This window comes from Aythya fuligula, chromosome 11, assembly GCF_009819795.1.
Source record: "Aythya fuligula isolate bAytFul2 chromosome 11, bAytFul2.pri, whole genome shotgun sequence".
Lineage (NCBI taxonomy): Eukaryota > Metazoa > Chordata > Aves > Anseriformes > Anatidae > Aythya > Aythya fuligula.
In genome coordinates, this window is record NC_045569.1 from 20,388,186 (window position 1) to 20,405,391 (window position 17,206).

The following is a 17,206-nucleotide window of genomic DNA, read 5'->3' on the forward strand; positions in this document are numbered from 1 at the left end:
ATGGCTACCGGGCCTGATCCCTGCCCGGCCGCATCCCGCAGGGCCCCGAGCTCTTACACGGGGCCAGGAGAGGAGGATTTGAGCCCAGATGCCGAAGCAGAGGGGGGTCTGCAGGAGGTGGTTGGGTTTAAAACCTTTTTTTTGGGGGGAGGCAGCAGCCTCCGGCTTGTGGGGCCTAGCTCGGGTAGCTGCGCTGTGTCTTATGGCCCCTTGTGGTGCCAGGCTTCTGGCACTCGGTTGACATGCAGGGTATTAAAAAGCAAGGATTATGTACAAAAATGCTGAGCAGAACTCACTGTCTTGTCCCAGAATAATAAAAACTGAGCCAGCAGCTCAGCTGGGCGCTGCTGTGCCCTGCTGGATCCACCGGCGGCCCCCAAATAATGCCTTCAATGAGCGCTGCAGCACGGCCGTATCCTTCCCAGCCTGCTACACCCCGAGGCACCGGGTCCTTGAGTCCTTGGGATGAAGATTCTCCCCTCAGGGAACAACTGCTTCAAGTACGGCAAGTCACTCGGCTTTTATCAAACGTTTTTATTCAGTCTGTTTTGCTATTAACTTTATTTTTTAACCACGTGGGTTCTGTCACACCGGGGTTTGATACAGACTTTGTGGACATAAACCATGACAGGGATTCAGCCGGGGTTGGAGGAGCTCAGCTCCATCACCTGAGTAGTGAGCGGGTACAGAAAATAATGCTACCGGGGGGGGCGTAGGGGACCTGCAGGATCAGCCCTTTGTGCTTGGGGGCTCGTACGAAACCTCCCCTCCTTAGCTGGGTCTGGGTAACACAGGACATGCCTTGCGCCTACGTCAGTCAAGGAATTTATTTGAAATGCCTCTACATTAGAAAAACTATTTTTTTTTTCCTTTGAATCACTCAGAAATATCAAAACTTAGAAACTTTCCTTTCCTGCATGGAGGTTGTTCATGTGCAGGGTGTAAAAAGCCCATGGCTCGGGGATATAGATCACGCCAGGGTACTTCTTCCTGAGGATTTTGTCGTTCCACAGCCAAATCACCCAGACAGCAATGAGGACCAGCGTTATGATGAACGAGTAGAAGAGGAAAAGCCCATTGCTGTCCAGGACGAGTCCTTTGCGTTTCTGGTGCATCACCAAAGCCATCATGGCGAAGAAAGTGAAGATGTAGAGGATGAAGATCTGCCCCTCTGTCACGAGATACCTGCAAAGCAAAAGGAGCCGTCAGTGCTCTTTGTGGGGAGCTGGGCTCTGCAGCCAGGTGGGCCGAGCTGTGCTGCTGCCTTGGGCAGCCCTAAAATTCACATTTTCCACGAGTAGTTGTCCAGGCTGTTTGTAGTGACATAAAGAGCTCCTAGCAGTAAGTATCCTACGTATTTTTCCTTAATTAACGCAGGAATTGGGGGAGAGGCAGCAAACTCATCGGGAGCGGAATAAACCAGATGTTTGGGATGACAGCTCCTGGGAGAGCCCACGTGGGTGGAGGGGCAGGTGGGGTTAGCAAACGGGTGCCTCCTTGCAGAGACCTTGCTGAGGAGCTGCTGGGCTGCCAGGAGGAAGGAGAGGAACTGCACTCAATGTGTCTTAAATCACCAGCACGCAAATTGCAGAGACTCACGCTGATGTATTTAAAGGAAGTGCAGTGGGGTAACTGGGAACTGACCAAATCATCCTGATGATTTTGACTATCAAAAATTAATTTACTGTATAAGAACAGGCTCAGCAGGGGGGGCAAAGCCACAAGCAAGAGAGAGCATCATCTCTGAAGATGAATGGGAAGTTGTTTGGCTGCCACCAGGGAAACAGTTTGGGAAGATGAGGCTACTGAAAATGAGAAATAAATAAGACCTCTCTCAAAAGGCTATTTGGACCCGCAGGGCAAGCCAAGGAGGCAGCGTAACAGCATCAGGCAGGCAGCCTGGGCTCTACGTAAAATCTCTTTACCACTGGTGAGAGCATCCCCGTTACCACAAGTGGCCTGAGACCAGGTGGATGTGCTGTGGGCACCAGGAGATCACCCCAAAATCTGTGCTGAAGCTCTCCCAGCTGGTAAAGGCTACACAGGCTGCCCATTGAAATGAGATTTGATTTTTCCAGGCTTGCATAGGAGGAGCTACAGCAACTTCTGCTCTGGGAGAGCTCCTGCTGCACCCTGCAGAGCCTCCTGTGCTGCTCCCTTCATCCCGCACCTCTCCGAGATGACAGAAGCCACTTACCAGTAATAAAGGCTGCTCGGCCCCATCAGCAGCAAGGCAGCCACCGGCATCCTGCTCTCATCTTCAACAGGAGTGAAGCAGCCGGTGAAATATATGAACAGGATCAGAAAGAAAGGGATGTACCTGCGAGCAGAGACAGAGCTCCCGTGGGTGGTGTGACCCCACAAAGCGGCACCGCGGTGCGCCGAGCCCTGGTTTACCTCCCCTCCTGTGCCATGGTGGCTGCAAAGGTGCAACCAGCGTCACAGCTGCTGAAAACAGCCTGGTGTGGGGCTGCTGAAGGTAACAAGACTTGTGGGGCCCTCACGGGAAAGGCCAGAATTTGCTGTTTAGCTCAAGTGCTCAGCCCAACACTTGTGGTTGTTGCCCTCGTGGGCTCAGAAGGCTGCGTGAGGGCAGTGGGGTGAGCTGTGATGTGCCAAAAGCTGAACGGCAGGCAAGCAGGATGCGGACCAGGATCTGAACAAGCTAGAAGTTTTGGTTGTAATGTTGGGATTTGCTTCATGCTGCCTGAGGAACAGCAAAGCAACCTGAAAAGGGGAGAGATCTCCCTGTCCCCTGCCTGGGATGTGTAAGGATAACCAGCAGCGGATAAAGGGCAGAGCTCTGGGGCTGCAGAGGCTTGAGCACGGGGTGTGCTTGCACTGGGGGTGAGGCAGCACGCAGTCACACAGGACCAGGCACACGGTGCTTGTAGGATCAGCCTGGGGCAGCACTGCTGCTGTGGTGGTGAAATCTGTCCCTGAATTACCACGGGAGCAGCGTGGCCAAGCAGCCTCTGCCACTGCAGACACAAGGGCGCCTGCCCTCTGGCCGCAGGGTCACCAAATGGCTGCGTGGTGGAGGAGGAGAACAAGCACAGGGCCAGTGAGACCGGGCAAAATCAGGCTGTTTCAGCTGTTCTCCAGCAGAGCAAAACCCTCAACAAGTCTTCAGCGGCCTCAGCCTGGCACTGTAGCTGGCCTGGGAAAGGTGGCTGAGGGAAGAGAAGAGCAGAGCTGCTCCTGCTGCTCCCCACAGCTGTCAAACAAGCTGCACATCCTCGAAATATCAGTGAGAATGACAGGGGCAGAAAAAAAAAAAAAAACTAGCAGGAATGGGCAATTTTCCAAGGGAGAGAGCCACTGTAATTACACTAGCTGTGAGAATATTATCCCTAGCCGGCTCTCATCAGCTGTGCTTTATTTTTTACGTATTAACCTACAAAGAGCCCTGGCCTGCCTTTCCTTGCATTGTGCTGGGGCCACCAGATAGGCTGGAAATTGCTTACCACATCGAGTGACCTAAATATTCATCGTAGTAGTACAGCAGCTCAAAGGAATCAATCTGCAATGCAACGAAACAGATTTAAAAGGGCAAAAAGGGAACAGAGCACCGCGAAACGAGAACAAGCAATTAATACTTGTTTTAAGTGCTTGTCTAAAACGCCCTCTTTACCAGTGTCTCCGGCTTCAGGTTCTTGATGATGGGGTTCTCCCTTACAGACAGATGGTGCTGGTAGCCGCTGAAAATCAGGCGATGGTTTACGGAGTCCCCAACCAGGTGGATGCTCGCGCCCATGACGAACATGATGATGCTGACGTACACCATGGAGCGTGGCAAGGTCTTAGGGGAGCGCTCGATGAGCTGAAAGCGCGGAGATGGTGAACAGTCAGGAGGCACGAGCAGAGAGGGGCGAGGCCGTGACGAACTCAGCCCTCTCCCACTTTTACAAGGGCTTGGAAACGTCACCTTGAGACCTGCAGAGATGTTTCGCTGCCATAGCAGAGGTGAGCTGCTGCCCACAGCTGCCAGCACCCTGCCTGGATGTGTCCACCCCAGGCAGATCAGTGTGACCGACCCCAAGGGAATGTGCTTCCCTGACCACAGCTGCTTTCCCTACAAACATCTCAGACGTGTTTCTACCAGCCTGGGTGGTTTTCAGTTTCCAGTACACACTCCTCTTCCTTTTTGCAACAAACCAACCACATTTTTGGCCTTGCTGAAGCTTTCTGCAAAGCAGCACCCTCACCTGAGCCAAGGCTTCGGCTGCAGCACTGTCCCGGCACTTCTACTGCAGCACTCAAAGCAGCTCAGCCACCAGATGTGATCAAACCATGATTAATAAGAAACAAAAAGGCAGCTGCTTTCTAGAGCTCCTTGCCTCTTTGGAAGCCTCCCTGTGCCCTCCAGTGGCGAGCAGAATCTCCAGCAGCACTCCCACGGCGCTCGGCACAGACACTCGTTCCTTTGTACCTCTGCTGGATCGCTTTCAGAGGCCTCTTGGTGAATTGGTGGTGTTGTTTTTTTTTTTTTTTTTTTCTTCCTAATGGAATTGGACTCAACCCTCCCCGTGTGTTTGGCTCTAAAGAAGAGGCTTCAACCAATCTGCTACGTAAGAAAACTCTGCCTGCTGACACACCGGGGCTGTGGGTGAGGCAGCCCTGGGAATACCAGCGGCGGATTTAATGATGAGCTCTCCCTGTCCCATCTTGTGGTCTGCCCGGGTCTGGGTGGAGGCAGGCACGTGAGGCTGACGTGGAGCCCGGGGAGCCTGCGGCGAGATCTTGCAAGTCCGGTTGGGGAAGAGAAACAAGGGTGGCTTAACTCACACGGAGCTCCCTGCTCAGCTTGCAGAGCGGGGAAGGTCTCCAAATACATCGCTAAGGTGCTTCAGCCTGTGGGACCCAGCCCCTCTCCGAGCATCTGCTGGAGGATCCTCTGCCTCCCCGTGCTGCCAAAGCAGCTTTGCAGCCCTTCGTCTGCATAAACAGGGAAAAGCTCCTTATTTGTATTTAATTTTGAGGCTTAGCTTTCCCTTTCTCTGTAACTGCTGCGTGAACGTCAGAGGATTCAGGGAGAGGGGAGGAGAACAAAAGGCTCGGGGAAGCTCTGCTCTGATGGAGAGAGAAGGCTGGAGGTGTCCTTCGGGGGGACAGCAGGTAACAGAAATGCACCAAAGGCAGCAGGTTTTAACCTGACAGAGTACTGAGCCTGCAGAAATCAGCTGTGTCAGGCTCGGACAGGTCTGACCAAGTTTCATAGCATTAGGTTCCCCCAGAGGACCAGGTGCTGAATATTTCTTTCCGGCCACAGTGGTGTTTAAAACCTCCCAGGCAGACTCAGGAGAGAGAGAGAGAGGCATTTACATCTTGGGACATAATTTACTTTCCAGCTAATGAAGGTTAAAATACATTTATAATTGCTTTCTCCTATCTTCTGGCTGCTAAGTATTTAATATGAAAAGATTTCTAATGATACTGGAGTCTAACCTCATAAACGGTCTGCACGATCCGGTGGCTGGCAGATGAAGCTAGATAAAATCGAGCTAAAGATATGATTCTGATGTCAAAGAGCAAGTGTAATTAAGCACTGAGCAATTTAGAAAATCTACTACAGCTCCAGCTGTCTGGGAAGGTTTTTAAGTTGTGGACAAACGTCATCACAGACACACGTTAGGTCAGCCAAGGTGAAGGGCTCTGAATTCTCCTGAATCTGGAGTTTCCGAGCCACGTGCCTTGCTTTGTATATTCAGGGAGCAGGAGTAACGAGCAAAAGGCTTTCTGCTGGGCTTGAATTTCTACAGCCTTCTCCTCGAATCTGTGCTGCTGTCAAAGGCAGGAGGCTGAGCTGCCAGGGGAACGTGCAAAACCCAGTCTGAGCAGGTTTGTTCCAGCCCATAAAACACAGGCAGAGCAGCCAGCCTGGTCTCCTACTGCTTCGTTGCCAACAAACTGCACAAAAGCAAGAGACTACGTGATTTGTCTCATCTATTGTATACAGCTGGCTACTGGACAATTGTTAAAAATGTTTTTTCCAGCATGCAGAGAGGTGGGGAGATGGTCTGTGAGCTGTATGAAGGTGGGTACTGCTTCAGTCCTTAACTGGCATCATAAATTCTTGCTGGAGTAGAAAACCTCGAGTATACAGTAGGACCAATCACTTGCAGGAGTGTGTGAGTAACTTCTCCTTTGTTCAGTAAGTTCCTAAGAAATTCTTAGCCTTTACAAAGCAGTGGTACTTGCCCTGCTTTTACAACTAGTGATATTTTAAAAAGTTACCACCAAAGCCTTGAGGTTTACCTTTAGCAGAAGAAAGGGTGTGATAACGTTGTAAGCCATGTGAAAATAATCTCCAGCACTCGGTTTGTTTAGAGGAAACCACTCCAAAGGCAGGATTATCTGAGGAGAGGGGAAAAAGGCACATCAGGACATCCCCGTGACCCAGCTCCCAGTTACCGTGCTTGGTTTTCGAAGCACCTGGAGCCCCGTAACCAGCTCCAGGACAGGGAAGGAGAAGACCTTTGCTCTGGACTTAAACCCCTCACTCCTGCAGCGCTGCCAAAAGCCGAGGCTGTGACGTTGTGTGGCCCAGGGAGTGAGAAAGCAGCGGGGAATCCGACAGCAGCGGATCTCTGCTAAGGTGCTGTCATGTTCAGGTGTCAGCAGGAAAAAACAACCTCACGTTTCTGAGGGCAAAGACCACTTTTGTCCTGCCACGCACCAGCTGGACAGCAGCAGCCCCAGGCTCAGGATGTCCAGGTACAGGGAAGAGCAGCAGAAACCTCTCCAGGTAATATTTATGTCATGAAAATGTGAATTTGTGGGACAGGCGCTGCAGAACTGCGCTATCCAGATACCTTCCCTGTGCCTGGAACCCCACACCAACACCTCGTGGTGGTCCTCGTTTCAAGGACAGCTCCTCCAGGGTGTCCCCTGGGTGCAGAAATCAGCTCACCCCTCTGCAGGGGAAGTTCTGGGCCACCCCAAATGAGTGCGAGGCCAGCAAAGCAGCGAGCCTGCTGTGCTCACCATAGCAATGGGACGGCCGAAGTCCAGCACCCAGTTCTGCAGCGTGAAGTAGAACCAGAGATCGAGGTGAAACTGGGAGGTTTTGAAGGTGTCCTCGTTCTTGCCAGCTCCATGCCTGGAGGGGGACAAAAGTCACAGTGTCAGCCCAGCACCGCCGCTTTCTGGATGGGGATCGCTCCAGTTTTGCACCACTAAGATTATTTCTCCCTCTCCTCAAGATTTTTGTCAAGAGTGAGTGTTTTGGGTGAGCCATTTGGGTGTATCAGAGCCCTGCTGGCTCTGTGCAGCAGCACTGCCGCCGCCTGCTGCGGACGTGCAGCAGATAAGGGATGGGGAAACAGCCCAAATACCTGGGGTCATGCAACAGGTCCCTGAGGAGGCAGGGAGCAGGCTCCAGGTCTGCGTCCCCACCCAAAACCTGCGCTGTCCTGGCAGATGGTCGGAGATCTGTGGCACATTTACGAAGCTGAGGCTCCAAAGAGAGGAGGAGACAAAGCAGCACGAGTAAAAGCTGGCGCATCCCAGTAAGAAGGCTCTCCCCAGCCGAGAAGGGAGCATAAAGGCAGGATGAGAAGCTTAAGTGCTGAATTAAGTGCACCTATTTTTAACTTTTGCATGACAAAGCAAAATTAAACTCCCGGGGCACTTCTGCCAAACGCTTAAAAAAGTATCCGTGCCCACTGGTGCTGGGGCCCGGGGATGCTCAGGATGCGCTGTCACCTTCATCCTCCTCTCTGGAGATCCTTCTGTCCTCTACCTCTGCAGAGCAGGGGCTGCTCCAAGCCCAAGGAAGTTTTTCCATCGAGCAGCCCTCCAGCTCCCTCGGCTCTTCCCTGGTGCTGAGAGCGGAGGGGGAGCAGGCAGCCAGGAGCTGTGCTATGAGAGCATGGGGTCTGCAGCGAGGGGTGGGCAGGGTGGTGGCGTCCCGTAAAATTTGGGATGTCCTGGGTGAGCCAGGACGGCCCCAGGGAGCTGGGGAGAAGCTGTCAAAGCCTTGAGAAGTTGGGGTTCCCTCTGCAAGCCGTGGCTGAGCCTGCACGAGGCTGGAGACCCCATTGATGTGGGACACCCTGGGACACCGCAGCATCTTGGGGAAGGCGGTGGGACCCGGGACAAGGTGGGGGGACCCAGGACAAGGTGGGGGGACCCAGGATAAGGTGGGGGGACCCAGGATAAGGTGGCAGGACCCGGGATAAGAGCCCAGGTAGCCCAGGATGAGCTGGGATGGGGGGGCTGGATGGGGCTGGGGTATCGGAGGGGAGCCCATAATGATCCCAGAGGGGTGCAGGGGGGAGATGGGGTCCCCTAACCCGGCTTGGGGTGCAAGGGGGAGATGCATGAAGCTGGGGGGACCCCAACCCGGGTGTGGGGTCAGGATAACACTGGGGTGTCCTGGGGGAGCTTGGGGGGGGGTTCAGGATCCCCCAGAGGCTGCTGGATGGGGTTGGGGCACGCTGAGGGGGGAGCCCCTGGATGCTGCTGGGGTGCGGGGCTCCGGCGTCCCTAAAACAGCCCCGGTCCCATCCCCGCCTCTATCCCCGTCCCCCCCCCGGTCCCCGCCGCTCACCTGCCGGGATAGAGCGGCCCGGGGGGCTGCGGGGAGCCCGGGGCAGCCGCCGGGAACGGCCTCCGCCTCGCCGAGCCCTGCATGAGCCCGGGGAGCCCGGCCCGGCCCGGCCCGGCCCGGCTCGGCTCGGAGCGGCTCCGCCCGGGCCCCGCCTCGGCGCCGGGGGCGGGCGGCGGCTGCGCGGCCTTGGGAGGTGTGGGGGGGGGACACAAAAGGGGGGCCTTTAGGGGCTTCGTTACCGCTCCTGGAATCGATTTGGAGGGTCGATATTTTATTTTTCACTATTTTATTTTAATTTCTTTTTTTTTTTTTTTCATTATTTGTGTTTTTATTCTCTAGTCCTCTTCTCGTCATTTTATTATTTTTGGTGCCATTCCTTCCTTCATTTATTTATTTATTTATTATTTGGAGGATCAAAATTTTATTTTTCATTATTTTATTTTCATTTCTTATTTTTTTCATTAATTGTCTTTTTATTATCTGTAGTCCTCGTCGTTTTATTATTTTTGGTGCCATTCCTTTATTTATTCTTTTATTTATTTATTTATTCCTTTATTCCTTTATTTATTTATTTATTTATTATTTTATTTCCGTATTTTTATCGTTTTTATTAATTCTGTTACTGTAAGCACCAAGCACACACACACTGACACTTGTCCTGCGTTTGCACACAGGACCCAAAAGGATCAGTGTCGGGGCTGAAATCCCCACGGTTTAGCCCCAAAACGGGGAGCAGCCCGGCTGCGCATCACCGTGTGGGCCCAGTGCCGCCCTGCTGCCTCTTCCTCCTTGGCAGCCTCGTGCTGGGGCTGGGCGGTGTGGAGGAAAAGCCCCGTGTGCTGTTATTTCCTGGATCTGAGCACAATAATTCACAACGCTCCCACGGTGTTTGCTCCAGCTTTCACCCACACCCTGAAGACCACAGGGACCCACGACACCCAGGGCTGGGTGGGCGCAGAAAGGAGCTGCAGTGGTGTTGGAGAGGAGCCATGAGCCCAGCTTTTCGGAGGGGCAGTGCTCAGGGAATCGGCCAGGCCCATGGCCTTCCCTTCGGCGGTCTGTCCCTCTGTTCCACAGGGAAAAGCCAGGCAGCTTACTCGCTTTCCCCGTCCAAAGCACACTCAGATAATCTTTGCTATTTTTAAAGTAGAGGAAGGGGAGAAGCACAATGTTTAACTCTTTCAGGGCTCCTCAGATAAAGAAACAAAAACTACTGGCCCTGAAGTACCTCCGTGTGCTCACAGAGTACCTCCATAGACTCACACACCCTCAGGATCAGCCCCTTGCTGGCTGCACTGCAGTAATTCCACTGAAACACTCATATTTTTATTTCTTTGTTGGTGTAAATCTGTGTAGATGAGAGGGTAATTGCAGAATAATAACTTCAGACTGCGCCACACTGACAAACTGTGGTCCTGACTGCAACCAGCTTGGAGTGAGGGGATTCCTGCTGAAGGCGATAAGGCTGCAGGACACGAGGGATGGTGGCAGTGCTCCATCACAGGCACCTTCTTGTACACTTGGGCAGCCATGGCTTTGGTTGGTTAAAAAAAAAAAAGCCTTCAAAGTGGAGGAGATCATTGATGTAACGGAGACAGGCTCCGCTGACACCGAGCGTGAACCCTGCTTGTCGGGCTGCAGCTCGGGGGCGCGTGTGCCTGTCAGGAGCTGATCCCCGTTGACTGAACACCGCGGCGCTGACCGCCTCCAGCCCGGCATCGCCCCCAATCTCCTCAGCGCTCGTTTTGGCGATGTGCGGCCTGACCAGCGCTGCCATGCATAATGCAGGGGGCCCAGCTGCCTCGCGACTTTCCACCGGGCTCTGGTTGCACGGCGTTAAATTAACTATTCATACGGCCGACACCATATCCCCTTCAGCACAATGGCTCATGGCAGGTGGCGGCGCAGGCTGGGGGTCGCCTATCGCTTTACTCGACGTGCCCTTGGCAGCACCTTGGGGTGCTGCTGGTGGTGGGGGCTGCTAGGGGGTCCCAGTAGTGGTGGAGAGCCCTGTTTTGGTGGTTGGGGCTGCCTTGGGGTCACCTATCACTTTACTTGACGTGTCCTCAGCAGCACCTTGGGGTGTGGTGGGTGGTGGGGACTGCCAGGGGGTCACAGTACAGTGGTGGAGAGCCCCAGTTCGGTGGTGGGGGCTGCCTGAGGGTCCTGGTTTGGTGGTGGGGGCTGCTTGGGGGTCCTGTTTTGGTGGTGGGGGCTACTGGGGGGTCCTGGTTTGGTGGTGGGGAGCCCCACTTTGGTGGTGGGGGCTGCCTGAGGGTCCTGGTTTGGTGGTGGGGACTGCCAGGGGGTCCCAGTACAGTGGTGGGGAGCCTCAGTTCGGTGGTGGGGGCTACCTGGGGGTCTTGGGTTGGTGGTGGGGGCTGCTTTGGGGTCTTGGCTTGGTGGCCACGATGTGCTGAGGGGAATGGCGGGGGCACACCACTGATGGGCTGCACAGCAAGGACTTGGATCTGGGGACGAGGCTCTGGGGACGGGCACACGCAGCCCACAGGCGGGTGGGTAAAAACTGCTGCCCTTTTCTGTAAAAATAAACACACAAAATAATAATAATAATAATAAATAAATTCAGCCTGAACCCAACTGCAAACAAATCCAACCCAAACCCAATCCCAGGCCTGAGGAGGGCAGGAGGAGCCCCGCAGGGGCTGGGCATGGACCCGGGGCGGGGGGGAGGCACAGCCCCAAACCCCCCCTCCCCTAGGCCCCTTGCAGCCCCCGGAACTCCCGTTCGCTGCCTCCCGTTGCCGGGAGGGACCGCGGAACACCCGTGCCCGCCGCGGCCCTTCCGCTTTCCCCCTTCCGGAGTCGGCGGCGGGGGCGGAGCGGCCGCGGACGCCCGGTGCCCGCCGCGCTCCCGGCGCTGCCCCCCGGTGCCCCCCCCCACCCCCTTCCCATATCCCGGGGGTCGCGGGTTCGAATCCCCCCGGGGGCAGCAGCAGCAGCAGCAGCAGAGGCGGAGGCGGGGGCCGCGGGTTCGAATCCCGGCGGGGACATCGGCCCACGGGGATGGGCCTGGGGTGAGGCGGCGGGCGGCGGGTGCGGGCCCCGCCGGGCTCCCGGCCCTCAGCGTGGGGCTGGCCGGGCCGCATGTGCCCCGAGGCGGCACGGAGCCGCAGCCCGAGCCGGGAGCCGGGGTGGTGGCGGCTGAGGAGGCGAAGAAGGAGAAGGAGGAGGAGGAGGAGAAGGAGGCGGCGATGGAGGGGCTGGCAGGCTACGTCTACAAGGCAGCGAGCGAGGGCAGGGTGCTGACCTTGGCCGCCCTGCTGCTGAACCGCTCCGAGAGCGACATCAAGTACCTGCTGGGCTACGTCAGCCAGCACGGCGGGCAGCGCTCCACGCCGCTCATCATCGCCGCCCGCAACGGCCACGCCAAGGTGGTGAGGCTGCTCCTCGAGCACTACCGCGTGCAGACCCAGCAGACGGGCACGGTGCGCTTCGACGGGTAGGTGGAGGGGTTTTGGGGGGCGTCACGCCTCGCCCGGCCTCGTCCTCGAGCGTCGCGTGCCTTTGGGATGAGGCTGGGTGAGGAGATCTGGGGGCCACGGGGGTGAGGCTGGTGGCCAAAAGGGTTTTTCTGTGACATCACGCGGTGTGGTGTGGTGTGGTGCGCCTCTGGAGGCACTAAGTGAGGGTCAGGGAAAGGCACGAGGTGAGGGGAGGCGATTCTTCATCGCCACCCGTCACTGTGGGGATAGGCAGGAGGGGAAGGTGGCAGCCAGGAGGGAAAAGTGATGACCAGGAGGGAAAGGTGGTGACCAGAAGGGAAAGGTGGTGACCAGGAGGCACACATGGCATTTTAGGGCAGGAGCTGCACAGGGAGCTGGGTACACTGGTACAAACCCCAAGCCCAGCTCTGGTGAACAGCGGTGGTGAAAGGAAAGAGAAACGAGCACTGCTCTGCCACAGACACTGCTGCCAAGCCCTCTGAATGGGTTGGTTTGGGGAGATGCAGCCAGGTCGTTGCAAAAAGCCTGGTTGTAAACACTTCTGAGTCTTCACAGCACCAGTGTGAACTTTTTGGCACATCACTAAGCGAGCATGGTCACTGTTCTGTCACATTTTTGGAGTAATGCTGCTCATCCTCCCATTAAATCTGCACGGAGTCGTGCTCACACCTCCCTGAGCTGTGCTGCCATGACCTTCCTTACCTCTCCTGTTTATAAAATCTCCCACAACGCTCACCAAGTAGTCGTCCCTACGTCATGCTTAAAAATACGGCTGACTAAGCCCGCAGGTACGTTGTTGGCCCTCTGAACAGCGTCAGGTTTTGCAGGTAGCTGACTGCGTGCAGCTCCCATCAGATACGGGGCGGGATCACACTGCCCCCCCTCCTGATATCTTTCATCTGGCTCCAGCTTTACGGGCTGTAGCTGTGTCTGCACAGCTCCGCCCAACGCAGGGAGAGACCGATTTGGTTCTTGCTTGCTGAATGAGGGGCAGGAACTGGCTTCCCTCTGGCTTTCTGTTCCCTCTTCCAGCCCTCTTTTCACAAGTGGCTGAGACTCCCTAGGGTTGTGCCTGCCCTGATGTGAGATAAGGGAAGTTCTTCTCTTGGCAGAGCAGGCAGGGAGAGCCGTTTCCCCCTCTGCTGCTGAATTTTCTTTTCTTGCCTGCTGAGCATCGATGGGGTGGCGATCCGCTTGCCGGAGCCTCTGCCTGACAGAGACACAGCTTAAAGGAGGTGTTGTTTGGGATACAATGGGCGCAGTGTGCCGTTACCTCTTCCCTGGCCTCAGTAGGAGTCACAGCCTGCTGAGAAGAAAGGCAGCACATGATCCCAGCTCATGCTTGGCATGATTTTCATTTTTGTGATAAGGTGGCACAGAAACCCCACTGGGTTGGGCTCCGGGCTTTCGACTTGTAACCGGACCTGTGGCACGCCGATAAATTACCCTCTGTTCGCTAGCGAGCCTTAGATCCTGCCTTACTGCTTCAGCACAAAAGTACTTTAATGTGGTTATATTGGTGCAAAATAAGGCATTTCTTGCTGTGAACAAAGGTAGCCACGTTGGTTACGCAGACATCTCTGCCTGCCAGAGCTCTTAAACGGCCTCTCAAGTGTTGTCTGGAGGTGCTGGGCTTCCAGACGGCCAGGCAGCTGCTCCTGTGCAGCCACGCGAGGGCTTTGGAAAATGATAAAAATTGCAGCCCAGCTTCACGTTGAGTCGGTGTTCCCGTGATATTTTAATTTTGGAAAATGTGACTCTCTGGACATTAGGAAATCAGATATTTGTCCCTCCTCTGCGCCTTGGGATGTGCCTTGAATGTATATTAGCTGCACCGCCTGCTTCTGCGTTTAAGGGCTACTTCAAAGGGCTGGGGGGAATGGAAAGGCCATCAGCCTTATCTGTGTAGGTAACAGCGCTGCGATTGGGAATGAGACCAGCTCAGGAAGCCGTGAGGTTTCGCTGAAGTTAGCTGTCCCCACGTTCACCAGTGCCAGCGAGCTGTCTGCAAGGCCGTAATGTAAAACAGATCTGCGAGGCCGTCCAGCTTCGCAGAGCTTCTGCTTTTGTGAATTTTACTTTATTCCTCGAGTTCTGCTTTTTTAACCCGCTCACCGGCCTGTTTGCAGCGTGCTCCCTCACACCAAAAACCGTCGGCACAGCGGAAGGGGTGGCAATTGCAGAGACCCAGAGAAGTGATTTGAAATCCCCAGGGCCAGGCTTGCTGCCACAGCCGGCGTATTGCCCAGCTGTGCTGTTACCCGTGCCCGAGTTCGGAGTCTCTTTGTCAATAGCTGAATTTAAGCTTTATCCGTTCCTCGAACGTGCCAGCTTCTGGCACAGGGGATCGAAGGCGTGGTAATTTGCTGTAGGCTGAGGGCTGGAGCTCGCAGGTAGGATCTTCAAAGCAGCCCGGGAAGTACTAGTGCAAGCTGTGGCTAAATCCCTGGGCTGCTTTGAAGTTCAGCTCCCATCTCTCCTTCCTTGAGGAGGTCCCTGTGCTGGGTAAGGCTCCTGTTGGCTAATCCACCAAGTCCCCTCGCTTTTAGATTCAGGGTAGCTGTAAAATACCTCCTGGTGGCTGGGTGCCTGCCTGCGGCACAGCACTCGGCTCTTTTTTAGAGATCCCTCGCTCTTCTCAAAGCGCAGCCCTCTGACGGCTTCTCTCTGCCCTTCTCTTCTCAGCTTTGTCATCGATGGAGCGACAGCTCTGTGGTGCGCAGCGGGGGCCGGGCACTTCGAGGTGGTCAAGCTGCTGGTGAGCCACGGCGCCAACGTCAACCACACCACGGTGACCAACTCCACTCCCCTGAGGGCCGCGTGTTTCGACGGCAGGCTGGACATCGTCAAGTACCTGGTGGAGAACAACGCCAACATCAGCATCGCCAACAAGTACGACAACACCTGCCTCATGATCGCGGCCTACAAAGGCCACACGGACGTGGTGAGGTACCTGCTGGAGCAGCACGCGGACCCCAACGCCAAGGCCCACTGCGGCGCCACGGCTTTGCACTTCGCGGCCGAGGCCGGCCACCTGGAGATCGTCAGGGAGCTGGTCAAGTGGAAGGCGGCGATGATGGTCAACGGGCACGGCATGACCCCGCTGAAGGTGGCCGCCGAGAGCTGCAAGGCCGACGTGGTGGAGCTGCTGCTGGCTCACGCCGACTGCGACCGGAGGAGCCGGATCGAGGCGCTGGAGCTGCTGGGCGCCTCGTTTGCGAACGACAGGGAAAACTACGACATCATGAAGACCTACCACTACCTGTACCTGGCCATGCTGGAGAGGTACAGAGACAGCGAGAACATCATCGAGAAGGAGGTTCTTCCGCAAATCGAGGCCTACGGAAACAGGACTGAATGCAGAACTCCTCAGGAATTAGAGTTGATAAGGCAGGACAGAGATGCCCTTCACATGGAAGGCCTCATTGTGCGGGAGAGAATCCTGGGCTCGGACAATATCGATGTGTCTCACCCCATTATTTACCGGGGGGCTGTGTACGCAGACAACATGGAGTTTGAGCAGTGTATCAAGCTGTGGCTCCATGCCTTGCATCTGAGGCAAAAAGGCAACAGGAACACGCATAAGGACCTCCTGAGGTTTGCCCAAGTCTTTTCTCAGATGATTCACTTAAACGAGCCCGTTAAAGCCAAGGACATCGAGAGTGTCCTGAGGTGCAGCGTCTTGGAAATAGAGCAGGGCATGTCCCGGATCAAAACCACCCAGGACGCCGACATCCACACAGCCATGGACAACTACGAATGCAACATTTTTACCTTCCTCTACTTGGTCTGCATCTCCACCAAGACCCAGTGCAGCGAGGAGGATCAGTCGCGGATCAACAAGCAGATTTACAACCTGATTCATCTCGATCCCAGGACGCGGGACGGCTCCAGCTTGCTGCATCACGCCGTCAATTCCAGCACACCCGTGGACGATTTCCACACGAATGATGTCTGCAGCTTTCCGAACGCGCTCGTCACAAAGCTCTTGCTGGATTGTGGTGCCGACGTGAATGCTGTGGACAACGAAGGAAACAGCCCGCTCCACATCATTGTCCAGTACCACCGGCCCATCAGCGACTTCTTGACATTGCATTCCATCATCATTAGCCTGGTGGAGGCTGGTGCTCACACAGACATGACGAATAAGCAGAAGAAAACCCCCCTGGATAAAAGTACAACGGGGGTGTCTGAAATACTCCTTAAAACTCAAATGAAGCTGAGTCTCAAGTGCCTGGCTGCCCGAGCAGTACGGATCTATAACATCAGCTACCAAAACCAGATCCCCAGAACTCTGGAAGAATTTGTCAAGTTTCACTAGGCCACATAAGATCTTTCATGGTGGTGCTATCCCATCACGACATCCGTTGCAGACCACAGAATATATGTGTGTACATGGAGTTGTGTTTCTCTCTTCTGTCACTTTGGTTCCTTTGGATTCAGTCTGCAGCCTCAGGTCTCATGCAGATCTCGGGGGGGAAAAAAAAAAAAAGCCACAAAATTTTCCTGTAGTCAAATCTGGTGTTGGAGGTTTTGGTCATTTCTTTTAATTAAAAAAAGTAATAACTGTTTTGTTATCTCTTGTTTTTATAAACAAAAGGAAAAGATTCCCGATATAACTGGTGCAGAATGTTTTGTTTCAAACACACGTCTCTGCTGAAGATTGCTTTAAGTAGTTATACACAAAGGCACTTCTGAAAGCCCTTGTCATGCTGCTGCTGAGGCAGTGGCTTTACAAATTTTAAAACTTCCTGAAGTGAGGTAGGATTAAAAAAAAAATATGGAAATTACGTGGTAGTTAAAAATGAAGTCTCAACATACAGAGCAGTCCGCTGCTCTCATACCTCACCGTCTTTTTATGCCTTTCAGTTAATGCTGAAGATGTTGGTAACATCTGAGTTTTATTTTATTTTTTAAATTAAATTTTGAACAGCAGTTATCAACAGCTACAGAAGTAAGGAATGCTCTGTTAGGAAATACAGGTTTAAATTCAGCTGTGGTGTATTCATCTAATAAAAGTTGAAACATCAAGCTCTCCGCTTCCAATGCTACAGTAGATACGGAATAACTTTTGAAAAACGAACTTGCACATTGATCTAAACGAACCAGAACCATGGTTTCTTTTTACGTAGCTAAGTTGCTCATATATAAAGAACATGCATGGATACCTAGAAATTTTATAGGG

General features: G+C 54.3%; 2 protein-coding genes across 2 annotated transcripts; one reads left to right on the forward strand and one right to left on the reverse strand.

Annotated features, from left to right (window-relative positions):
- Positions 1-542: 542 nt before the first annotated feature.
- Positions 543-8,685, reverse strand: CLN6 (CLN6 transmembrane ER protein). The gene is made up of 7 exons (XM_032195273.1): positions 8,555-8,685; positions 6,988-7,102; positions 6,259-6,357; positions 3,635-3,823; positions 3,468-3,523; positions 2,198-2,320; positions 543-1,185 (listed from the first exon to the last, which is right to left on the reverse strand). Exons 1-7 carry the CDS (start codon positions 8,635-8,637, stop codon positions 897-899), a joined length of 954 nt encoding a protein of 317 aa, XP_032051164.1. The 5' UTR covers positions 8,638-8,685; the 3' UTR covers positions 543-896.
- Positions 8,686-11,602: 2,917 nt separating this feature from the next.
- FEM1B (fem-1 homolog B) lies at positions 11,603-16,592 on the forward strand. The gene is made up of 2 exons (XM_032195177.1): positions 11,603-12,017; positions 14,707-16,592. Exons 1-2 carry the CDS (start codon positions 11,770-11,772, stop codon positions 16,340-16,342), a joined length of 1,884 nt encoding a protein of 627 aa, XP_032051068.1. The 5' UTR covers positions 11,603-11,769; the 3' UTR covers positions 16,343-16,592.
- Positions 16,593-17,206: the final 614 nt, after the last annotated feature.